The 25,364-nt window shown below is 37.1% G+C and overlaps 2 protein-coding genes and 3 pseudogenes across 4 annotated transcripts; 4 read left to right on the top strand and 1 right to left on the bottom strand.

Moving 5' to 3' along the window:
- The first annotated feature begins 2,127 nt into the window (after positions 1-2,127).
- LOC147500436 (PHD finger protein ING1-like) lies at positions 2,128-4,026 on the top strand. Its single transcript, XM_086563644.1, has 8 exons — positions 2,128-2,189; positions 2,263-2,334; positions 2,425-2,612; positions 2,683-2,746; positions 2,865-2,964; positions 3,065-3,266; positions 3,349-3,486; positions 3,606-4,026. The coding sequence occupies exons 1-7, from the start codon at positions 2,162-2,164 to the stop codon at positions 3,457-3,459; spliced, it is 765 nt and encodes a 254-aa protein (XP_086419770.1). The 5' UTR covers positions 2,128-2,161; the 3' UTR covers positions 3,460-3,486; positions 3,606-4,026.
- A 343-nt stretch (positions 4,027-4,369) lies between these two features.
- LOC147500435 (uncharacterized) lies at positions 4,370-11,680 on the bottom strand. Its single transcript, XM_086562067.1, is given in 15 exon segments — positions 4,370-4,990; positions 5,071-5,204; positions 5,596-5,799; positions 6,358-6,747; positions 7,002-7,079; positions 7,082-7,120; positions 7,122-7,467; positions 7,928-8,096; positions 8,952-9,109; positions 9,495-9,572; positions 9,782-9,854; positions 10,165-10,225; positions 10,379-10,596; positions 10,693-10,864; positions 11,233-11,680. Coding segments are annotated over 15 exon segments (2,685 nt in total). The 5' UTR covers positions 11,617-11,680; the 3' UTR covers positions 4,370-4,809.
- A 3,564-nt stretch (positions 11,681-15,244) lies between these two features.
- LOC147500434 (multiple C2 domain and transmembrane region protein 10 pseudogene) lies at positions 15,245-18,469 on the top strand (annotated as a pseudogene). The gene has a single exon (XR_015196353.1). The product of XR_015196353.1 is annotated as a multiple C2 domain and transmembrane region protein 10 pseudogene (transcript).
- Positions 17,628-18,469, top strand: LOC147500433 (multiple C2 domain and transmembrane region protein 10 pseudogene; annotated as a pseudogene).
- Positions 18,470-19,915: 1,446 nt separating this feature from the next.
- Positions 19,916-24,958, top strand: LOC147500432 (chaperonin CPN60-2, mitochondrial-like; annotated as a pseudogene). Its single transcript, XR_015196351.1, has 18 exons — positions 19,916-20,134; positions 20,223-20,247; positions 20,328-20,462; positions 20,597-20,756; positions 20,911-21,086; positions 21,295-21,390; positions 21,993-22,097; positions 22,316-22,402; positions 22,507-22,618; positions 22,691-22,771; positions 22,864-22,932; positions 23,023-23,100; positions 23,241-23,336; positions 23,520-23,619; positions 23,708-23,810; positions 24,066-24,171; positions 24,247-24,325; positions 24,480-24,958. The product of XR_015196351.1 is annotated as a chaperonin CPN60-2, mitochondrial-like (transcript).
- Positions 24,959-25,364: the final 406 nt, after the last annotated feature.

Raw genomic sequence — 25,364 nt, 5'->3', positions numbered from 1 at the left:
TTTGCATAACAGGCCATGGATCCATGATCATAGAATGGGGTGGAAACTATTCCATCTAAGTCGACTATGATTTAAATTGGTCGACGTGGCTTGGCAAGTTTCATTAGCTATAAGTCCCCATCATAAGTTCATCTAGAAGTACTATCATTTGGAAAAACAAATTAACAAATGTATGAATATATTGGAAATGATGTTATAAGTAACAATTTTTAATCCCTTTTGTTATTATTACTTAAATCTCATATATAATATTTTAACTACTTAGTATGCTATTTTATTGTTTATTACTTTATTATTTCTTACCTTCGATTCATTTTTTTTTGCATAATTAGCTCATGCCTCATGGTAATCCCCGACTATTAACAATAATGCTTAGATGTGTTTGAGTTTATTCTATCGAAGCAATAACCAATATTTTACTTTGAGGTTATTCTTTCCAAACAATAACAAACTTTATACTTAGGGCTTAGCTAACAAATTTTAGTGGTAACTATGATTATAGTGTTTGTTTTTTTGTTATTTATATAGTTATCGTTAGAGCCTTTGTTTTGGTGCGAGTAAGGTTATTGAATAAATATAAATGCATATTGTGAATCAACGGGCATTATAATTCAAATGATTACTTCATATAAGGGTTCTTGAATAAACATAATATGCATATTGTGAATCAATGGACATTAAAACTCACCAAGATTACTTCATATTTTGACAAGATCTTACTCTATAATTACATTGTGATATTTGGAGACATTTCCTTGGGTTGAAAACAAATACCTAAATTTTGTAAGTATGCAATATGGGCTAAGTTTGTAAATCAAAGGACTTTGGGCTGAGATATTACTTGAACTAATTTTGTAAGTATGCAGTATGGGCTTTGTTTGAAGTGGGCTTACTTCAAAATGAAAATTCAATAGGCTTTATTTGAGTTGGACATTAGTGACGTTACTTCCCATGGAAAATCCAAAAGGTAGGGCATTTTATCAAATTTGGCCTTTAAATGAACTATGGGCTTTAGTTAGTTGTATAAGTAGAAGTTGGGCTTCACAAAAATAAACTGCAAAGAAAAGAAAAGAAAATATTGAAAATTAAAAAAAAAAAAAAAAAAAAAAACTATTTGTTTAATAGACTTTTTTTTTTAAAATATACAAAAAATTAGACTTCAAAAAAATATGAAGAGGTAAATTTCAAAAAAATTGTAAAAGTAAAAATAAATTAATATCACTTTTAGTATCTTCATGCAAAAATTGATTTTATGTTTTTTAATATCTTCATGCAAAAATTGATTTTATTTAACGGACTCCGTTCCCATTGAATAAAAAAAAACAGTCTTTTAGTCTATGGTCAATAAATTTACTGTATGAGTTTCAATATACTTTGGAAATAATATTTTTTGATCAATAAATTTCTTGTATGAGTTCAATATACTTTGAAAATAATATTTTTAATACATAATAATAAAATTTATAAAAACGGTCCCCGTTCGTTGAACGGGTCCAAAAATCTAGTAGTACCACATAAGAGAGAAAAAAAAACTAACTCTCATATTAGAGTGCCACATAGGAGAGAGAAATTCCTCCATTATAGGTCTCTGCTTTAGTATATAGATAGTAGATAATGCAATCAACAAGATTAGTTTCCTTTTCAAACAATCAAATCTCTTTGATTTCATTATAAGATTTCAATTTTAGAGTTTTTTTATCTCATAATTCAAAAAAAAAAACCCAAGAAATTTGACTAACCCGATATAATCCGACCCAATCCGAATTGGTCGGGCTAGAGTCTGAGCTGAAAATTTAAGAACCGATTAGGACTTGGTCCCAGGCTCTCAGGTTGAAACATTTGAAACTTGGGTTGAGTTCGGATTAAGCCTCAACCTGACCCAACCCGCCAGAGTTCCACTCCTAATTTTAACCCGCTGTTGCAAACAGCGTACGTGTTTGAGATATCAGGGGTCTTCAACAATATCGACAACTATTTTGGCGGTATTTACTGAAATAATGTCAATTTGTCAGGTGAAATGTACCGATAGTTAACGGAATTTTGGAAAATCGGAATATAGAAAACGATTTGCTCTATCTCACTCATCCAATATAAAAATTCTCTCTCCTAGGGTTTGGTTAGGTTATTAATTGGCGGGAACTCGAATCAAATTGCAAAAAATATGTCTTTCCTAGAAGAATTTCAAACTAGTAAGCCCTTTTCCCTAATTTTTATAAACCCTTATTTTTATTATTAATTAATTTATTATTTGTTGAATTTCAGCTTTAGAATCATTGCCAGCTATGCTACAGCGTAAATATGCGGTTATGCGGGATATGGACAAAAGTTTATCTGGTAATAAAATTGATCTTTACATTTTATTTTAATTTCAAGTTTGATGACTAGGCTTATATTAATTAGTGTGTATTGTTTATGTATGACTAGAAAGCCAGAGGCAAAATGAACAGAGATGTGAACATGAAATAGTTGATATTGAACGCGGCATTAAGACTGGGAACATTACACCTGATGCTTCTGTTATTAGATTCTCTGACGAGGCTCTGGATGAGCAGAAACATTGCATTAGGATTGCAGACGAAAAGGTGGCATTGGCTGTTCAAGCCTATGATTTGGTACGTAACATTGTTACTCAGTGTTTTTGTTATGTTATGATTTGTATTTTGTAACACGTTCGTGTAACAGGTGGATGCACATATTCAACAGCTGGATCAGTACTTGAGGAAATTTGATGAAGAACTTAGACGAGGTAGTTTTCTCATTTATGAACTATGGTCACTGGCTGGATGCTTTTACAAGAGTAGAAAGTTATTCTATGATTACGTTTATGTATCCGTTTATTGTTGTGGTAATGGGGATTGTAACAGAGAGGGATACCAATGCTGCTGCTGGGGTGTCTATTGCCAACTCTGATGGTAATCACGAAAGCCTGGGAATGGCAGTGGAAGTGGTAGACCGAGTGAAGAAGTAAGCATTTTTCTTAGATTAAAGGGAAAATTTATGATTAAGTTTCTAACATTTCCAATGCAATAATTAAAATCTGCTTCTATTCAAATTAAGGTTATAAAATACTGTTGAGTGTGTGTTTTGGATTTTCTCAGTTACATTTTGTAATACACTATGTATGTAGGACACGCTTAGCAACTGCTGCAGCGCAATCGGATGCGCCAATGATGGATTTAGACTTGCCAGTCGATCCAAATGAACCCACATACTGTTTGTGTAACCAAGTTAGCTATGGGGAGATGGTTGCATGTGACTATCCATCTGTATGTCTCTTCCTATCAAATGATGAAATATAATGCACTTTGTTTTTTTCTTATTGGTTTCTTTCTGATTCAACTCTCGTAGTGCAAAATAGAATGGTTTCACTTTGGCTGTGTTGGTCTGAAAGAACAACCAAGGGGAAAGTGGTATTGCTCGGATTGTGCTATCATGAAACATCGTCGGAAAGGCAAATAACTTCATTGGATTGTGTTGGATGACCTGGTACACTCGCACCTGTTCTTATTTCCAACCTGGCATTTAATTTGCTATAAATAGCTTTTTGATATTTTTTCTGTTGACAGTGAAGAATTTAACAGTTTATGTTTGTGAAATTTATTCAGGAAATCAAATTCCAGCACATTTAAGGATTTTCTAGACAAAAGTCTCCCTGCTTGTGATCATATTCTGACAGATTCCTTTTACTACCACCGGCAAGGAAGTGCTTCTACTCCACCGGCAGGGAAGTGCTTTTCTGAAACTGGTCATGTTACCGACTGAAGTAATATAAAAACTGAAGCTGAGATACTGATGATGAAGAACGACTATTTTCACAGATTCTCTCCTCTTCTGTTTCTTTCGTTTTCCTTGACAGTTACTCCACTCTCTCATCAAATGTAGAAGTTCACATTAATCTGCTGTTCTACTTCTAAAGCCCAACTTTATGCTTTAGGTTGTGAGCTGGTTTTAAGTTATATTCTGTTGTGCAAACTTTATCGGAGCCTTCCTGGTTATTATGTGATCCTTCCGAGGGCCAGATTCATATCTCAAATTTCAATTATGACCTATAATGACCTAATTAGGTAACAAATAAACTGCTACATGGTAACCCTGTAAAACGGTATGCACAAAAGTGCGGTGGTCCTTCAATTATGTGTTGGTCCTTCTACTTACATACATGAAGCTTTATAATGTCATCGAAAGGGGGAGGATTAGCAATTCAAAGTGGTTATCATAAACTGGTAACAAATATCGTCCACAATACAATAGAAGACGTTATCTGATGGCATTGAACCTTGCTCGATTCTTCTGTTGAAGCTGGATGGCTCCTTACCTTAACAGTGATCTCTGCAAAAATGTTTTAAAAAACTGAAACCTAGTGAAATCATGAAGCCAAAGGAGAGTCCGTTCTCTTTTCATTTATCAATGGCGCATGTACATAAACTTTATAGAATCATGGTACAAGTAGAACAACAATGTTTCGTATCCTCTATTCCTCTCAGAAAAGCTAAAAGCATAGCTACAGACTTAACAGGAAAACAAGAAAATCACAGTGGTTCTAGATTCTCCATGTACCATGTTTCTGTAGAGCGAGAGAATCATTCTTTGTGTCGGATTAAGATTGACAACCCCTAGCAACAAACAGCGCTTGGATTTAAAGACTGGTCTCACCATTGAGCAAGGACTGGAAGAGGCCTCAAAGTTTAGAAACACGCTTGTTTTGATGTTTCTGGAAAACCCTGAATAGCTTCACACTCATTCCATGAGGAACCGGTGTGGAATTGGCATTCAGCTTATCCAACATGCAGATGAAAATCATTTATTTAATCAGGATTCCCCCTCCTCACCCTCAACAGGGCTATCAACACTCTGTCTGGCAGAAAGGACCCTGTCCAGAGTTTGGTCTGGGACTTGGATTCCGGCAGTTTCCATTTCTGCAACAATTGCAATGGCTGCATCGAGTTCCCCAAGATCGAGACATAACAAGATCATTTCATCGTACAAAGGACTGCATCAAGAAGGGATATTTGTTGAAGAATTTGAAATAGATTAATCATCCGAAACACTATATGAAGAACTTGAAATTACCTCCCAAAGACATAACCAAGACTGTGGGTAGTCTGCAAAATTTCAAAGAAAGCTGTGGGGAGTGGAGCTTTTATAGCTGCACGGAGTATCATAGCACAATCCCCTATAGTTGGTTTGCTACCTAGCTCGATCACCTGAAAGACAAAACTCTCCGTGAAAAGCTGGGTCTAAGGACAGACATGGGTAACATGAGTTGAGTTGAGAGATATTAATCGTTGTTCAATGCACATGAAAATTTATAGCTAACTCAACTCACATCTGATATTTTGATTATTTCCTGATATCAGCATGTACAACGTATGAAATTTCATAAATGAAGTAGTATGAGAATATCAAGTAATAAATTCGCAAGGAGACGAACAAGCAAGTATACTATCACTCAGTTGCAGTTGATGTGTGTAATTTTGTTCAATAACACCAGAAGTCCAGAAGATGTCAAAATACAAACCAAATGGCATAAATAAGATTTAGTTGAATAGGTGTGGTAAGAAAAGGGAAGGAAAATAGTGGAGTTTAAGAACATGCCTTCAGCAACACTTTGACTGCCAATTCAACTTCCCACTCTTGTGACCACTTTTGGGGTGTTCTCTTCTTTATCTCTCTATCCCATGTCCATCCCCAAACATCTGCGATGGTATACATATCTGATTCATCAAAAACTTTTCTTTCTCTCATCATCTTAAACGCCTCTTGAATATCTTCAGGAAACCAGTCATCATCGGCATCATCCTGCATGCAAGTGACACATTTATAGTTAAAAGTATATCCCACCTTAGGTCTTCGAGTAGCTTATAGCAGAGAGAAAAAGAGTCACACGCCAAATTCTGTTATTGCTATTTATAAAAAAAACATTAGTCAACTGTTGAGTATGAAAAGAGAGAATGTGTTGAATGAATCAAATCATTAATGTGGGAATCAACTCAAGTTGAACTTTGATATTTTTAAAGAAACTCGAGATACTAATTCCGAGGATCTGAAGCTTCTTGTTTGCATGACAAAGGCCAAGATTTAAACATGATAGAGAATGTTGAGAACCTAAATACAATACTCTAATAGTCACACAGGAGTTTCTCTAATGGCAGAACACTTCAAGGCTATGTAACATGGACACGCCATATTTCAAAAATAATCCGTGTCGGATACGTATCCACAGACACGTATCCGACAATATTGTATGTGATACACCTCCATTTTTTATATTTCACCGTCATATGAGACTATAGAATTCAAAGTTAGCAAAACAAAATGTATAAAAAATTTGATTAGATAGCCAAATCAATTTCAGACCTCCACTGAAGTTCGGCGCGAGACTCTCCTCCTCGATTTTCTACTTGAGGTAGCTGTTTGTTCAGAGTCCTTCAGTAGCTGAACTCCAATCATCTGAAGAGGCTTAACAGCTTCAACTTCCTTTTCTTTTACTCTGTCTCCCACTTGTGTTTCAGTCTGCTCAACTTCCTCCTCTTCATCAGCCTCAGCCTCATCATCGTCAATGTCTTTTGCAACATCCTCCACGGCATCGACATCATCTAATTCATCAGGAAGGTCTGGATCTTCCGTAACAGAAGCTTCTTGTTGATCACTGTTTATGCCTTCTCCGAGAAAACGCCGCTTCCAGTACTCTGTATTACCATCTTCCAGCTTTATCCGCGATATCAGTTCATCCAGCTCTTCATCCACCTGAATCAGAGACAAAATTTTAAATTATCAGTTGTAAGGAAACAATAATTAATAACAAAACAATATAAAAACCCACTCCTTAATGTTTAGAAGCCAACAACTTCTGCAATATGAGTATTTATGCCCACTATATTTTTTTTTTCCCTAAAGTTGGTACTTGGTATATATACATGAAAACAAAAAAGAACACATAGCAAGTCTAGGCATTTTACAAACACAAAGGAACTAATGTAAATTTCACAAGAACTATCAACCTCTTCTTCTTCCTCCTCCACTGGAGGAACCCAAAGAGGCCGACCACGTGAACGGTTTATTCTCCTTGCTTTTTGCACTTTCGCTGGTAGAGAACATTTCTAGTTCCATCTGTCGGTAAAATCTTGTGCTTCCAACTCTTCTTTTAACTCGGACACTATCATTTTACTAGCAGCCTTAGGCTTCAAAACATTTTGTTCAGGACCTTTTATAATCTTTTTCAGTCGCTCCACAACTCTAAGATAATCATATTCTGACGCATTTCCAAGGACTGTAGGTCCTTCATTTTGAAGGGTCTTTAGAAGCTTGCGATGGTGCATCTTCCAATCTTCAAGACACCGTTGCTTGAAAGAGGTCTCCATTGGATTTGAATAAATAAATCCAATGGCATCAGGATCTAGAGGTGTTTTTCCTCTGCGTGGTACCCACCGCTTACGCTCACCAGTAAGGCCCCCCTCCTCTACGTACCTGATAAATAATAAATTAACTTTTTACCTGAGAGCAGATTCAACTAGTACATGTATTTTATAACTAACTGCAGATAGCTACATTCAAATTAATCCGCTGATAAGACTGAAAAATAGAGCAAACAACCGTCATGTTGCATGAAAGAGATGCCATCTCAAACTACAAAGATAATTGTTCTGGATAAACACCTTGCAATTGTATTTCATTCAGTGGCATTAATTTTGTTTTCAGTCAGAGAGTGAGAAGATTTCTTTGAAACAGACTTGAAACCAAACCACATTAATTATCACATACGAGTGTGGCAACACAAACAATAATAAGCAGGGAATCATTACAAAGGTGTTATTAAGTTGAGATCTTAGGGCATTGAGCAGGTATCAGAATTTATTTCAAGTCTAGGAAGCACTGCATTGTGCATAATCTGCAGAACTATCCATTTGAGGATAATGATAACGCAAACCTCGCGATGTAATCAATCTCATATCCAAGCTCAGCTTCTTCTTGTAAGGGTTCAATCCACGAACTCACTAAGGTCCGATATTTTCTGCTCAAAATCATGGCCCTCGGTGGAATGGGCTGATTATCTTTAGCCATTGTTTCTAAAGCTTCGAGCAACTCAACAACTCTTCCTGATTAAGATCAGAAAAATGCTCAAGGATATTAATTCAGGGGGGAAGCGAGAGGAAAGGAATCCAAACTTAACGAAACATAACAAATTATATAATTGCCAGTAAATAGATTTCAGTATCATACATGCTGTAAACAATGAGTGTTAATCTTAATAACACTTACAATATTCAAATGAAGATGGTTAATTGGTTGTCTAATAGTGTACATGGGTGAAGTAGCTGTAAAGGACGAGTCACCTTTGGAAAGGGGCCACTGGCTGAAAAGATTGGCACTGGGTGATATTTAATTGGCTCAAACAGATTCCATGTCCCTACAAGAAACCACTTCCTCTTTTTCCCCTCTACCCCTCTCTCCCTCCATGTCCCTATCTCTTTCTTTGTTAATTAAGTAATTTAAGATCGCATGTAAATTCAGACTATCATACAAATTATAGTGCTGTCATGAGCTCATGGACAAAAAAGCATCCTGGCAAAATGTTTTGAGTCCATAGACAATCCCATGAACTACCGATCACCCTTAAAAGGATCTGAATACCTGACTCCAACTAATATAATGTGAAATTTTCATATGGGATTCTTACCCAAATTCTGTACTTGTGTTTGGGTTCCTGGAGCAGAAATCTGAATTCCTTGGGCTTAAAAACCACAATCTCTTCAAGGCGAGGTAGAAGTTCATAAGGTAATTGGCCCAAAATAGTAGCACATGCACTTTTTAACATGTGATCACTGATAGTAATATTATCTCTATCCTTTAATCTTATCTATTGGGAGATATTTTAAAAAGGAAGGAGGGGGTGTGGGGGTGTTGGGTGTTCAACTAAGCAAAAGTTGTTTCTCAGAAGTAAAGTAACATACCTTCTCGACTTAAAGCTCGAAGATACAATGAAAGTGGGTCCCCAAAATTCCCATGATTGTGTAAAAATCTTGTCCCGCCTTCGAAGTTCTTGAGGGCACGAAAATGACGTATTGCTTCTCTAACAACACAATATTTTGTAAAGCACTCCACTAAAAGCCTGAAGAAAGAACAAATGAGATTATCACAACCATGTGATATTGAGGCAACAGTTAAAAAATGAAAAGCACATGTGAGAACAATTCAATGCCATATACCAACGTGTATCTCTACTTTTAATTTTCCTCTCCAAAGTTCAGTTGTCTTCTCCTCATGGTATGTTATAGAGATTTGACAAGCAAAATTTTCCTTATTCTTTGAAGACTAAAATCATACGGTCTGTGTACATATTTCATAGAGATTGAATGATAAAGAAAATAAACAGGTCTTTTGAGATACTTAAGGTTGCATCAGGACTGCTGACGTCAAATGGACATCTTCGTGTGATATATCTATGACATTCCTGCTCTAACTCCCAGTCAAAAGTAGATAAGAACTGAACTTACGCATATGTCTTCAAATTAGGTTGCACACGCTTGTGAGCTTCAACCATCATGCCAAGTAATTCAGCTACATCTTGCACTCTGCGCATTAAAATAGTAAAATGAGTCAACACAAACTCTCACAATTATTTGCTTGCATCCGATAACTCTATTGAAAAACAAGAAAACCATAAAACAAGGAAAATGAAAAACGGAAGACTCTTAGTAAAGTTGAAGTCCATCTGAAGCAGTGTAACTTTATTATAAGGTGTACAACATAACATAGATTATTCAAATGCATTAGACACTACCTATCATATGATTCAGCCCTGGTGTAGGCTTGGATTACCCAATTATACGTCTCGGTATCAGGCTTCATAAATTCTGTTCACACAAGGCAACCATTAGTACCTTATAAAGTTAAGAGGAACGTACACATTTGAAATGCATATATAGGGTCTTGGGTGTTCGTTTTTTTCTTCTTCTCTTTTTTGGGCAAATATTTTTTTATATATGAAGGCAACCAAAAATAAAGAATATTTAACTACTATACTTTAACTACTCAACACAAAATTTTCACTTCCCTAATTTCTACTACGGATATTCTAGGAACGCAATTGAGTTTACAAACTAAATAAAGGACTGCACATCAGCATATCTATATGCTCAAAAGACACGTGAAGAAAATTATAACCTTCCCCATATTCCATATTCTCAAAAGTCGCAAAAGCTATCTCTGGTATTCCACAAGTGGCCTACATAAATGAATAAAACAAAAGAACCGTTTAGCAGGTCACTACTCACTAGCATATGTCCGCAACGTAAATCAGGGTGGAAGGTAACTAATTACAATATATCACTATGCAAACAGAGAATAAACATAAACTAAAACATACACATCTACTAACCTGCACACTGAGAAGACAATTGAAATGAAATGTAGTTGCCATTCGTCCGGCAGCTTCCATTTCATATGAGATCGTTAAAGCATTAGAATGATCCCCAGCCTTGCAGTCTTCCTCAATTAGAAGATCATACAGCTCATCAGTGGCTCTCAGTCCACCTTTTAAACCCTTCAGAAACACCTCATTGGCAAATCCCAAATGATTGTATCTGACAAGCTCCTCTGGTTTCAATAACTCCAATCAAAATTCTATCAGTTTTTAAAAAGCTGAACTTCCATGCAATAAAAGATGTATGGTAAAAAAGAAGAGGTCTGTACCAACAAGAATAAGCCAAGCTTGACGTATATCAAAGTCTAACTTTTCCATAGCTGCCAAAATTTCCAAGCCTCTAGAAGCATGACCTTTACATCCATACAAACGAATCAATGCCACAAATGTTTCGTGAAGAGGACGAAGACCTGCACTCAACTCCCTCCGGAGTGACTGCATCTGCATTGTGGATAGTAGTCTCCATTATCAGTGCACTCTGAAGTTCAAACACAACCAAAATGATTGGAAATACAATCATCGCCAAAATCAACTCAATTACGACAGCATGCCCATTAGTGCAATAAGCAAATGCACAATCACAATTTAAGGAACCACATTCCCCTTTTCCCAAATGCATTACTAAGACTACAATAAGTAACTGTTTCAAACACAGCTTCAAAAATGACCATTCCCCAAGTTTTTCAATTACATAAAATAAGCTCAAATTAACCATTTAAAAGTAAAATTGAGCTGAAATAAGTCTATAGCCTGAACAAAAAACCAGTCTTTACAACATTCCAATAACCAAAACCAATCAAATTACTTACCGCGCCATCAGTATCTCCATTAAGAGTATGAGAAACAATCAAACCATGAAAAGACCTTGGACCAGGACTTAAACCAGCAGCAACCATATCATAAATAACATCAGAAACACCTGTCACATCACGGTTACGAGCTTTAAGCATTAACTCTTCCATAAAAGTGAATCTCAGTCCTTTCTCTTGAGTTGAAGGTGAAGATGAAGAAGAGGAAGGGTCAGTTTCTTTGGGCTGTTTCTTTTTTCTTGTTTTTTTATTTTCTGGTGTTGAAACTGCAGAAACAACAACACCATTGTTGTTGAACCTTGAGAGTGATGTTGTGAAGAAGAGAGCAGGGTGTGTGTAGGTGAATTTTAAGGGAATTGGTGCGTAGGTGAAGATGTTTGACATTTTTTTTTTTAAGTGTCTGTTTTTTCTCTGTGTGAAGAGGAGAAATTTTTGGATAAGGAAGAAAGAAGGGGTTTAACCGTTTAACTGTTCAAGGGGTTTAGCCGTTACTTTGGTCATTTTGCTTGGAAATGCCACGAAATTTCGAAACTTCCAACTGTTGACATGGTGGTTGAAATATCGTTCATTATGTTGGTCGAAATTCGATCATTCCGACGCACGCAAGGCCGGCAAGGGCTTGGGAAACGATACATTCGAGCAGTCGGGTTGAGTCCGGCTCGTATTTTAACTAGTATGTCCAAATGGATACCCGACTCGGCCCGAATCCCATTTTTTGGGTTTTGAACGGGTATTGGATTACCCAAATCCGGACTGGTTTTCAGTGGGCCGGGTTCGGAGTCGGATATTTTGTTGAGAAGTGTGATCAAATCCTACCCTAATCCTATATTTCGGATACCCATCGGGCTCGAATTCAGGTTTCGGGTAGGATAAAACATGATATAAATGAAAAAGAAGACAATAAAAAAATTTATTTGAAATATATATCTACATTTTATTCATTATTCGGCTATCTACCAATCCTTCAAACAAAATAAAACTTCTAATAAACACCTATACTCGGACATAATTATTTGATATGATTTAAAAATAGATTGACTCATAATGAACTATAGATACATGATCATGTGCAATTACTTAAAAAATTGGAAATCCCAACATAATTTTTTTTCATAATGCAATATATTAAATAACTCGTCACTGTAAACATAAATGAGATCATAATCCAAATATTTATCTAACTCATTTTTTTATGTGAGATTAGTAGTATGCAATTGAAACCGAATTTGGGGTTCGATTTTGGTCCGGATTCGGTTTCAAATTTTTTAGCCCTTTTAATAGGTTTAGAGCTAAATTATTGGGTCGGGCTCGAGTCAAGCCGGGTTTAGAAAGTGTGACTAAACCCTACCCTATATATTTCGGCTTGGGTTTGGTGCGGGTATTTTGTTCGGGTTTTGGGTTTCGGGCCAGATAGACATCCACTATAACTGGTAGTAGTGGGAAGTGAGCGGACGGAGAGGGAAGGTGAGTTTGGGGCGAAGAAGAATAAAAGAGAGACTGAGGACAATCATACAAAAACCAACAAAACAATATTTTTGGCTACATATCCTCTCCCTGGTCCATAACATTCGCTCCACTCACTTGATCATTAAGCTCTTACGAAATTACTCGATAGCTAGGTTTGCTTTTTTTTAAATCTTGATTGTTAACTCGCAACACTAGGTTTGAAGTGTGGACTGGAGTAAGGACGGAACTAGGATTCAATGTCTGGGGGTGCAAGAGTATATGTAACCCAGTAATTGAACCAGGGAGTCCAGTAGTGGAGCTTTTGTTAAAAAAATTGAGAGGTCTAACCATTTTTATAATAAATTACTATTAGATCCATCTATAGACTGGGGACATGAACGACGACCCCCAAGTGCTCAAACCAACCCTTTATCTATATGCTAGGCAGGCACCCACGCCTATTTGCTCACATGGCTTCCTCGTGATAAACTGGGAGCCTTGAACCTCCAAATAAAATTGATGTATTGTACCGTTTGTACGTATGAAATTTGTATGGTTCAGTTGGGAGTTGGGGAACGAGTGAAAGGTTAGGACACAAGTGCTACTTTGCTGTGGATGATCACAACCCCTTCAGATATCGATTTCAAGAATTACGGTTCAACTCATTTGAGTAACTGTAAAAGTTTGTAACACTAGAACTGAACAACTGCTACTCTGATCTGTATCCTTTATTGCGTACATTACATATACCAAAGTTTATGTACCATCATCATATATATATATACCAAAGTTTCATATTCTCATCTATTACCAACATAATTGGTTTCCAAGAGCCTGTTTCCATACACGCCACGAGCCCAGCGTACACAAGGTTCAATAACAGAATTGCATGAATCAAGGGAATAGCAGATTAAACGGTTGGACATGAATTTTGATAATTATAAGGAGACACCAACCAGTTGTAGATGTGGTCTTAAATGCAGAAGGTGAATTCTCTCCCACTCACATTCAATCACTCCACAGTTTAACAAACAAAAGTACAACATTGAGCACAGGCTTGATTATATATTCTGTGGTAGACCCATTTTTTCGTCTGGTGAAGCCATAATAAATAGCTTCACAATTGAATTACTAGAAATATTATACACAAAGCTGTCCTTGTGCTGTGTGCAGAGCCAATTTATGTTCCTTTTGTTGGTGTGGAAAGCCCCCATCTTTAAATATCCCATACTTGGTACCCGACCACATTTCCTCCGTCCGAGCCACTTGGTCACTTAACTAACATTTGGTGATCATAGGAGTTTTGAATTCAAGCCTCATGGTGATGATATCAAAAGCTTCACAAACAAATTATATGAGAAAAATGACTTGGATTTAGATCCCGTTAAATCATACATCAAAATCCTCGATCATAATATCATACATTATCTTCCCGTGTGCATTCATTGAATTTTACAAGATCTTATGAATGTCCTATATGATGTTACTCGTACCCCTTTGCTATCATAGATTCATAGTTCACAATATCATGTGACCTGTGATATCATTTTCATTATCCACCTCACATATTATATTATTCCACTATTAAATGGTTCAGATCCTTTGACCACCAGACCTTCCAGATATAGTCAAATGGCCCCCAACAGTGGACCATGAAGGCATTCGTACAAATTCTTCTTTGATGCAGAATTGCAGACATCTTATGTCACACTTCTCCATAACCATGACAACTCATGCTCAGACGCTCAGTGTACACTCTACCAGTCTACCAAACCAAGTACCATAATAGAATCCAATTATCAAGACCACACACACAAGAAATCTCACTCTTCTCAAGTCTCAAATCTTTGAAAAAAGAGAAAAGAAATAGGAGTTACAAAAATAAAATATTTTTCAGCAAAAATCACTACTTGTAATAAAGAGACAATAATCTTCTTGCTTCTCAAGGAAAAAATAAAAAAAACAACCTCGAACAAAGCGAATATTGCATTAAAATATGAACAGATTCTCTGTCAGATTCTGAGCACGCGCTACTGCTCCATTTGCCTTGTTACTCAAACTCTCTCTTCACACTCTTCTCACTTTTTGTAGTTTGTACCAGTTTTAGCCTTCTCTTGAGCCTCCCTTTTTTGTCCCCATTATCTTCTTCCAACACAAAAACATCCAACGCCTCATTTCTTTCACTCTTCCCCAAACATCTCTCTATTCTATACATTTTTCAAACATTGGTCTCTTCTTCTTCTTCTACAGCTCTTATCTCTTTCTCTTTCTTTTGTCACTCTACTCCTTTGTTTCTTGTCCGAAAAACACTTTTAAGTTGTGGTTTTAAAACACTACTTAAAGTTTTTAGAGTAACTCCTTTCTTCAGAAAGTCATAAAAATCTGTTCTTTGCCTTCATCATTACTAGTTCAAGTGTTTAAAAGCATACCAATAGCTTTAAACACCCCCATAATCTCTTTCTTCGGACCTTTTTTTTACTTACTTTCTTCTTCTAACTTCACTGTTTTTCTATTCTTTGCCACTCTTTTTTGTCTTGCTTGAAACGAAGTTGTTTGGTCGAGAAAAATGGAGAAAGAGAAGCTAGTTGTGGAAGTAGTTGGAGCACATAACTTGATGCCAAAAGATGGTGAAGGGTCATCATCAGCATTTGTGGAAGTTGAGTTTGAGAACCAGACCTTAAGAACTCAAGTGAAGTACAAGGACTTGAATCCAGTGTGGAATGAGAAGCTGGTGTTTCATGTTTCTGATGTTGCTGACCTTCCTTATAGAACTGTTGAGGTAAGTGTTCACAATGAACGTAAGTCTGGAAACAGTAGTAGGAATTTTCTTGGTAAAGTTAGGATTTCTGGTTCTAATATTGCTAAAGAAGGTGAAGAAATGGCTCAAATGTTTACTCTTGATAAACGTAGCTTGTTTTCTCATGTTCGTGGTGAAGTAAGTTTGAAACTTTATATCACAACTAAAGAAGAAGTAACTAAAGAACATAAACAGAACCAAAAGAAACAGAAGAAGATGTTTCAACAGCAACAGAAACAACAAATGAGTATGAATTCAACATCTTCTACTATGTTTCCTTTGAATCAACAACAAAAACAACACATGGTCCAAAAGAATCAACAACAGCAGCAAAATCAGATTTTGCAACAGCTTGGGAAACCAATGGAGCCGAACCAAGGCGAGATGAAACCAGTTGTTATCACTACTGGACCTGGTTCAGGTATTGGGCCATCCCCAAATCAGGTTCATGCTCCTGTTAATGCTGGTTCTGCTCATGGTGGTGGCGGCAATGGTTTTCATGGTTTCAATGAATTTTCACTTAAGGAAACTAGTCCTCATCTTGGTGGCGGTGCGTTTAATAAGGATAAGACTAGTTCGACGTATGATCTAGTTGAGCAAGTACAATATCTTTATGTTAGAGTTGTTAAGGCTCGTGATATTTCGACAATGGGGGAAGTAACAGCAGAAGTGAAGCTTGGTAACTATAGAGGAATCACAAAAAAGAGTGGTTCTAGTAGTCCTGAGTGGGATCAAGTGTTTGCCTTCTCCAAAGATTGTATACAGTCTTCAGTTGTAGAAATATTTGTGAAGGAAAATAATAAGGATGATTTCTTGGGTCGAGTTTGGTATGATTTGAGCGAGGTGCCGAAGCGTGTTCCACCTGATAGTCAGTTAGCTCCACAATGGTACAGAATGGAAGATAGGAGAGGGGATAAATCAAAAGGGGGAGAAGTGATGGCTTCGATCTGGTTTGGTACTCAAGCTGATGAGGCATTTGCAGAAGCATGGCACTCAAAGGCGGCTAATGTGCATTTGGATAGTCTTTGTTCGATTAAGTCTAAGGTTTATCTATCCCCAAAACTGTGGTGTCTTCGAGTTTCAATTATCGAAGCTCAAGACCTAGTGCCTGGGGAGAAAGGTGCAGGGTTGATGCGATTTCCAGAGATTATGGCCAAAGCCCAAGTGGGGAATCAGGTGTTAAGGACTAGAGTTGCTCCCGCCACAGCAAATAGAGGCCTATCAAATCCCTTTTGGAATGAGGACATGATGTTTGTCGTTTCAGAGCCTTTCGAAGATTATCTGATGGTATCTGTCGAGGATCGTTTGGCACCTGGTCGAGATGAGGTTTTGGGTCGGATACATGTACCTGTTAATGCAATAGAACGACGTTTGGATAACAAGCCTGTGGTCTCAAAGTGGTTTAGTCTTGATATGAACAATAACTTCAATGAGTCAAAAGTGTCTAACAGGTTTGGTTCTAGGATTCATCTTCGTCTCTCACTTGATGGAGGTTACCATGTTTTGGATGAGTCCATGATGTACAGTAGTGATGGAAGGCCTACTGCAAAACAGCTCTGGAAACCGCATGTTGGTGTGCTTGAGATGGGTGTACTGGGAGCAACTGGACTAATGCCAATGAAGATCAAGGAGGGAAAAGGAAGCACAACTGATGCATACTGCATTGCAAAGTATGGTCAGAAATGGGTTCGCACTCGTACAGTGATCGACAGTTTGGTGCCGAAATGGAATGAGCAGTATACATGGGAGGTGTTTGATCCCTGCACCGTCGTGACAGTTGGAGTGTTTGACAATTGTCACTTAGAGAAAAACACTACAGTTGGGGCTGGAGGGCGTGACTCTCGAATAGGAAAAGTGAGAATTCGACTTTCGACTTTGGAATCTGATCGTGTCTACACTCATGCATACCCGTTACTGATGCTACACCCTTCTGGTGTTAAGAAAATGGGGGAGCTTCATTTGGCTATTCGATTTTCTTGTGCGAATATGGCTAATGTGCTTCATATGTACATGTCACCACTGCTGCCAAAGATGCACTATGCACAGCCATTGTCCGTCTCTCAAGTTGAGAGCCTGAGGTATCAGGCAACTAATGTGGTGGCTGCCCGTCTGAGCCGAGCAGAGCCACCACTTGGACGAAGTGGTTGAATACATGCTTGACCATGATTCACATATGTGGAGCATGAGGAGGAGCAAGGCAAATTTTACTCGACTTGTATCTGTGCTTTCTGGTGTTATCCATATTGGCAGATCACTGGAATCAGTCCGTAGCTGGCAAAAACCTGTGTACTCAGTCTTGTTCCTGGCATTGTTCCTTGTGCTTATTTTCTGTCCAGAGCTAATCCTCCCATGTATATTGCTGTATCTCTCACTTTTGGGAGTGTGGAGGTATAAGTCTCGACCCCGTCATCCGCCCCATATGGACATGCGACTCTCACATGCTGAGACAGTGTATCCGGATGAGCTAGATGAGGAATTTGACACGTTCCCAACATCTCGCAGCGCTGAAATTGTTCGGATGAGGTATGATCGATTGAGAAGTGTTGCAGGGAGGATACAAACTGTTGTGGGAGATTTAGCGACACAAGGTGAAAGGTTCCAAGCTTTGCTGAGCTGGAGAGACCCACGAGCTACCTTCTTATTTGTGGTGCTTTGCTTGATTGCCGCTGTCGGGTTTTATGCTGTTCCATTTCAGGTCGTGGTGGCCCTTTGGGTTCTATATGCATTCAGGCCACCCAAGTTCAGGAGCAGTTTACCTTCACCAGCTTTAAGTTTCTTCAGGAGGCTGCCTGCAAGAGCTGACAGTTTATTGTAGGAATTGTTAGGAAAAGCATGCTTTAGTTGTTTGTTAAAAGTTAAAACATGGGAGTTGGAAATTGGAATGTTGAATGCGTAGGAGTAAGTGCTGGGTATAGTTTCTTTTGGTATTTGTACTTTCTAGCTTAAAATATTGTTGGCATGCTTTTAGCTTTGAATATAATTAGCTTTGGATTATGTTTTGTCTTATTGGTTGTACTCTGGTTATACTATATACTATGTTCCTTTTCTGATGGAATGATATGAAGTGGTCATGTACTCATGTAGTGGAAGAATGTCTTGTCTCGCTGCACTTTTTTTTTGGTACCAAACTAACATATCTCGCTACACTTGTCGTGTCCAATTTTTACAATGTTTTCAGAAACACCCAAGACCCAACACGGGTTCTTAGGGGTGCTGCTTGACTTTGAACCCATTTCTCAATAGATCATGATCAAAATGATTAACCTAGTGATGGTGTTTGTGACTTTGTGCATATTCAGAACTTCTGGACTACTCGTCTGTCCGTGAAGCATGGCATGTGCAAGGTTTGGAAGTTTGTTATAGTTCTGTTTGGTCTTTGTACTTCAAAAGCTAGTGTTGGTTTGCTTTTAGCTTGTATTTGCTTTGAATTCTCCTATCGGAAGTACTTAATGTGATAATTCATAATTGGTGATTTTGTAATGGAATGAAATGCTCAGGTAGAAAAGACTCCGCCACACGTAGTCATGGAAAATACTTTGACTTGGGTAACTTCATAATAAAATACATCCTTAATTACTGCTCCATTTGTTATTCAATTCTTGAAGGTTTTCTTTGGAATTATATGACCTTGACCCATGTCATAGACTAAAAGTTTATCATCCGTATAATAATTGTTTAAGCTCTGACTTATGTATGGGTACTTTCAGCTGGCAAGCGTCAGAATCTGGTTGATGTTCAATTACATTTTCTCTCCTTTTTAACCTCCTATGTATGTAAGTAAAAATATCTCACCAGAGTACCAGACCATCATCAACATAATTGACTCTATTGGAAATTGGAATGAGATAGTCATGGAATTAAGAATTTTTCACCCAGCAGCTTTGCTCATCTAATGTAGTTTGATAGTCCCCGATACTCTAATAAACTGGAGTTCTTTCAGTTACTTTCTTACTGTGTGAATGAGTGAATCTAAACCCAGGCTTCAGTAGATAATGATTATCACAATGACCAGAAAATGGCTGGTTTAAGCCCACGACATATGTTCTGTACTCCTGTTTATGGCACCAATTGTGCTCGAAATCAGGTGTTAGTTATTACTCCATAACCAAAACATGTAACACCAAATCTGCTCCTTCAGCTTTCTATACTGATTAAAATGATATATATATATATAGTCCGGTTCTTAAACGGACTACGAAACTCTGTGTCTTGAACAGTTTATATAGTGTCGTGAACAATTTTTTTAATTTATACTTACTAAAATTTTAATTTATGTTTATATATGACACTATATAAACTGTGCAAAATATTATATAAGCTGCGCAAGATACTATATAACAAGTTAACAAGTTCGGACTCTTAATGGGCCTCAAAAATGTAATTCAAACTCGGTTCCATTACTTGACAAACAGGCAACCCGTTTCCATACCCACTTCACATAACCCGGTCACACCCTTGGCGCTGTGCTTTGGTGTAACCATTTTATAAGCCCTAAACCCTACAACACTTCTTCTAGAGAATTCCCTTTCATCCCAAACTCATTTCTAGTCCTTTCCTATTAATTCACTTTCAACTTTTTCTCTCACCATCTTTTTTACAACCACCCCTTTCTCACTAAATCATGTATAGAGCAGCCTTAAACCTTGCTTCTAAAGCCAGGTAACAAATATCTACAAGTTTTAAATCATTTTGTTTGTTGGGTCTTGTTTTGTTTATTTGAATGTTTTGTGTGTTTTTTGTTATTCAGGATTGCTAGGAAGAGTAGCCAACAAGTGAGTGATGATTAGTTTTTTTTTCTTTTGTGGAAAGAATGTTTTTTTTTTTGTTTTTGCTGAATGTTTTGTGATTACAGATTGTTACTAGTAGGTTGAGTTGGAACAGAAATTATGCGGCTAAAGATATTAAGTTCGGAGTCGAAGCTCGTGGTTTGATGCTTAGAGGAGTTGAAGAGCTAGCTGATGCTGTGAAAGTGACTATGGGTCCCAAGGTATTATTTGAGTGAACAATTATTCATGTCTTTTTTATTGCAATTTAATATTATGGATAAGGGAAATGTGTCTTTTGATTCTGAATGATTAAAGTTGTTGATGAATGTTGTTATACTGTATGTATTTTTGAAAGGGTCGTAATGTTGTGTTGGAACAAAGCTTTGGTTCTCCAAAAGTGACAAAAGATGGTGTCACTGTTGCTAAGAGTATTGAGTTCGAGGATAAAGTTAAAAACATGGGTGCTAGCCTTGTGAAGCAGGTTGCAAATGCAACCAATGACGTAGCAGGCGATGGTAAGCTTTTATTGATTTTTTTTTCATGATATAGGAGAGAATTGTGTTGTGGTAGGATTTTGTGTAATCATTTAAATGTATTTCTACTCACTTTTAGACAATACTTTTGCTTTTTGTTGTCTCAAGAATTTGTGGATGTTGTCTATCTTTGCAGGTACAACATGTGCCACTATCCTCACCCGAGCTATATTTTCCGAAGGGTGCAAATCAGTGGCTGCTGGAATGAATGCAATGGACCTGCGACGTGGCATCACGATGGCTGTTGATGCTGTTGTGACACACTTAAAGAGTAGAGCAACAATGATTAGCACATCAGAGGAAATTGCTCAGGTCTGTTTGTTTTTTACTTTTTTTATTCTAATACTCTTCCTTCTAATATAAGGTCTGTAGCATCTGAGATATTATTTTACTTAAATGAGAAAACTGTTAAAAGTGTTCACAAAAAGGAAGAAGAAATATATCTGTCAAGATTTTATTGCGTAGCAATTGCTTTACTTTTAAGTTATTGTTTTGCAAACTTAAATTGGTTTTTGTGAAGGTTGGTACCATATCCTCAAATGGAGAGAGGGAGATTGGTGAGCTAATAGCAAAAGCCATGGAGAAAGTTGGCAAAGAGGGAGTCATTACCATTGCGGTAAGTGTTTCAAACTTCTTAGTCCTGTTTGCACTAATCAATTCCAATTGCTAATTATATTCTTCTTTGCTCAAATTATATCCAATTGTTAATTATCCTGTTTTCTTAATTTTGTGTGTGCTTTTCTGAGCTTTTTTTTGCATACTGCAATTGCTTTAGCTTCCATTGCTTAATTTTGTGTGTGCTCAGCTTTTGTGAGCTATTTTTCACATACTGTAATTACTTCAGCTTTCACCGAATTGCTTAGGTACCCGTTTTTCCTCTTTTTTTGTAAGAATGTCAAGATGCACAAATTTTCCAGCTAAGATTCCTGAATATTACCTTGTGGGGACCATATGATGGCTTCAGGTTTTCTTTTTTTTGGGACAATTAGATTCTTCTCTCCCGGATTGAAAAAATCCGGATTAAAAAAGAAAACAACAAAAATTTCTAACCGTATTTTTTTTTTTTCATTCCATTGGGTAACACAACTTAAATTCTTAACTTCTTAATTGTCGTTGTACTTTTGACAGGTCAATCTGCTTTGTTTGTTGAGCATACTAGGTCTTTACTATACTGCCAACAATATGAGATCCTGACTCTTAATGTTGATACTTTTGCAGGACGGCAAGACACTTGAAAATGAGTTGGAAGTTGTTGAGGGAATGAAATTAGATAGGGGATATATATCCCCTTATTTTATTACCAACCAGAAGACTCAGAAATGCGTAAGTTTTGTCCATTTGTAATGACAGTCTACATCCCTTGCTTGATGTGATTTTAATACCCTATCAGGATACCTATGTATAGTCTACAATTATACTTTTTTTTGGATCTTTTTACAATCCCGCTGACCCCCGGTCCCTTACTAGTCTCCTTGGGCATTGGTCTGTAGATTATTTTAATGCTTATAATTTAGCTTTAATCAGTGTTTTTCTGTTTACAGGAGCTGGAAAATCCTCTCATATTAATCCACGAGAAGAAAATATCGAATTTAAGTGCTTTGGTGAAAGTGTTGGAAATAGCAGTGAAGGTAAAAAAAATATTTGACGATTAATTTGTTCAATCTATTCATATGGTCTGCATGCATTTTCAGATTTAATTGTTTCTCATTTTATACAAACTTCTTCTTGTTAGACTCAAAGGCCTTTATTGATAGTTCTTGGAAGACCTGGAAAGCGAGGTGCTTGCAACTTTAGTTTTAAATAAGCTTGAATTGGACTAAAGGTATTTCCACTACATGATAAAGGTTCGTTAGTGGTATTTAGATATGTGATGTATGTAATGATCTAATAGAAAGAGTAAACTGGGCATGTTACAGGTATGTGCCATCAAAGCTCCAGGATTTGGAGAAAACAGGAAGGCAAACATGCAGGATCTTGCTATTCTCACAGGGGGTGAGGTAAGTTAACTGTTTTGGTCTGCATATCTTTAGGAGCAATTTATTCTGTCATGTTACTTAATCAACTTATCCATGCAACTTCCCTGTTCTAGCTGATCACTGAAGAGCTTGGTATGGAACTTCGAGAAGGTGGACCAAAATATGCTTGGTGCTTGCAAAAGGTGTGCTAGGAATAAGATCTTAATCCAGAAACTTAGTCTTTCCCTTCTTTACATTAATCCTCATTGAGTTAATTGTAAATGAATTCTTAGGCCACAATTTCTAAGGATGACACAATTGTTCTTGATGGCGCTGGTGACAAGAAAGCAATTGAAGAAAGATGTGAGCAGGTTTGTGTGATACCTTTCTGTTCCAATACTCTAATCAAACATCTTACAACTTTAGTCAATTTATGGGACAAGTGATTGCTTGAATCTATTGAATAGTGTGAATTGTTAAGGAATAGTAACATGTTTCATTCTTGTAACAGCTAAGGTCTGTTATCGAATCAAGCACTTCTGATTATGAAAAGGAGAAGTTGCAAGAGAGACTTGCAAAGCTTTCTGGTGGTGTTGCTGTTTTAAAGGTTTGGTCCTAATTTTCAATGAACTGTTTCTCTTTTCTTAATGGTGATAAGGGTGTCGATTTTTTTGCAAATAATTTCCAAAATAGCCAGATGACTACAATCTGATTTGCCTATTGAAATATTATAGAAATATTATATGTGGTATGAGAAGCTGATTAGTGCTTGGCGTGAGTTTTCTTGCAGATTGGAGGTGCTAGCGAAACTGAAGTCGGGGAGAAAAAGGATAGAGTTACTGATGCACTAAATGCAACCAGAGCGGCTGTTGAAGAGGGAATTGTACCAGGTAAATTCAATATTTGATAAATTGTCACTCTTTCTTTAGGTTGGTTAGGGGATTGAAAATGTGATTTATAAGAGCTTTTCTTCTGCAGGTGGTGGTGTCGCCCTGTTTATGCATCAAAGGAGTTGGACAAATTGCAAACTGCAAATTTTGACCAGAAAGTTGGAGTCCAGATTATTCAGAATGCTCTGAAGGTTAATATTTCATTGCCAACTGGTTTATTAGAACACGTATTTATTGCAAACATTCGACAAACATGATATTCTCTATAGAAGTCTCATTGAAATTGTTCTGCATGATTTTTCCTTTTGACACTATTTAAGTATACAAGTGGCTACTTATAAGTGGAGTTCAATTCAACATTTGCATCCCCTTTTTTTGGACCTTTTGATACCTAATTTACTGATCTAATATTTTGTTTTGGCCTTTGGGCCTTCTTTCAACTTCAGATGCCAGTTCACACAATTGCTGCTAATGCTGGAGTTGAGGGTGCTGTGATTGTTGGCAAGCTATTGGAGCAGGATGACTATGACCTTGGATATGATGCAGCTAAAGGTATGCAGCTACAACAATGTTATTAAGCTAAATTAATATAGGTTTCTCTAATCTTTACTTAATTTGTATAACCAGGTGAATATGTAGACATGGTGAAAGCTGGAATTATTGACCCACTGAAAGTGATTAGAACTGCGTTGGTTGATGCTGCCAGGTAATTATGGACAATTGAGGCTAAAAAAGCGAAATAAGATAATTTGTGCAGCATTTTCTTTTTGATTCCTCCCATGCCCATGTTATTTCTTCTTCATGCTCTTTCATTCTCTTCAGTATCCACTCCAGCAACTGAAATGTTCTATTGTATGCAGTGTATCATCTTTGATGACCACTACTGAAGCTGTTGTAGTTGAACTCCCAAAAAAAGAGACAGAAGCTCCAGCAGTTGGCGGCATGGGTTATTGAAGATCTTTGCCCTTGGCAAACCTCAAGCCAGCTGTAGATATATTTAGCGAAAAAAGAGTAAGCTGTAGATTTGTATCGACCCTTCAGGGGATGATGACAACAAAATTTTACAGCTGGTTTGGCCTCCTATGGTCTTTTTTCTTTGGTCTGTCTAAATTTTTTGTGATATATCATCAGTTGTCTTATTGTGGAGCTCAGGTTTTAGGAAGTTTTGTCTTGAAGAAATAATCAAAGCGGCATCATTGGCTGATCATTAAATGCTGAGAAGTTTATTTTGTGAGTTCTGATTTTATCAAATTTTGTTACTGTAGATTACGAGATGTAAGGTGAAGCATCATTTTGTAAAGATTTGGCGAGCTGAAAGGTTTAGTTTTAGCTAGGGTGATCTTTAACAGTGTCGATGATTCGAATTCTGATAGGAGACTTGGGTGGAGTTTTAGGCATTTAGGTAGAGCACCAAGTGTGTAAAACTGTAAATGAATGATTGATGGATATTTTGATGGCCTCACATTAATAACAGTTCCAATCTCTGTAAGCCAGTCTACCATAAACGTAAACTTTAGCTGGCAGTGATTCGTTGAAAATTGGGCTGCAGCCAATGTGTTCTAGACCTTCTGGAAGACAGTATGGGCTGTTGGACGCTGTTGTCTCATCAGTCTCCTGTTTGTGTGTCTGAATTAGTGTGTAAGAATTCTTTGGTTAGTACAATTTGCTATTGCAGGAAAACCGTTGAGCGCTGGTAAGCTCTTCCAAGACAAGTTCTTTGATGAGATTGAGATTACTAAAACAAA

The sequence above is a fragment of the Coptis chinensis genome, chromosome 5 (assembly GCF_015680905.1).
Source record: "Coptis chinensis isolate HL-2020 chromosome 5, ASM1568090v1, whole genome shotgun sequence".
NCBI lineage: Eukaryota > Viridiplantae > Streptophyta > Magnoliopsida > Ranunculales > Ranunculaceae > Coptis > Coptis chinensis.
This window is presented reverse-complemented; position numbering and strand designations above follow the sequence as displayed.

What these genes read in the sequence shown, in the direction of transcription:
- LOC147500436 (XM_086563644.1), top strand. Translation starts at nt 2,162, where the DNA reads ATGTCTTTCCTAGAAGAATTTCAAACTA. An exon ending in TATGGACAAAAGTTTATCTG is followed by an intron (nt 2,335 to 2,424) that starts GTAATAAAATTG and finishes ATGTATGACTAG; the next exon opens with AAAGCCAGAGGCAAAATGAA. An exon ending in CTGTTCAAGCCTATGATTTG is followed by an intron (nt 2,613 to 2,682) that starts GTACGTAACATT and finishes TTCGTGTAACAG; the next exon opens with GTGGATGCACATATTCAACA.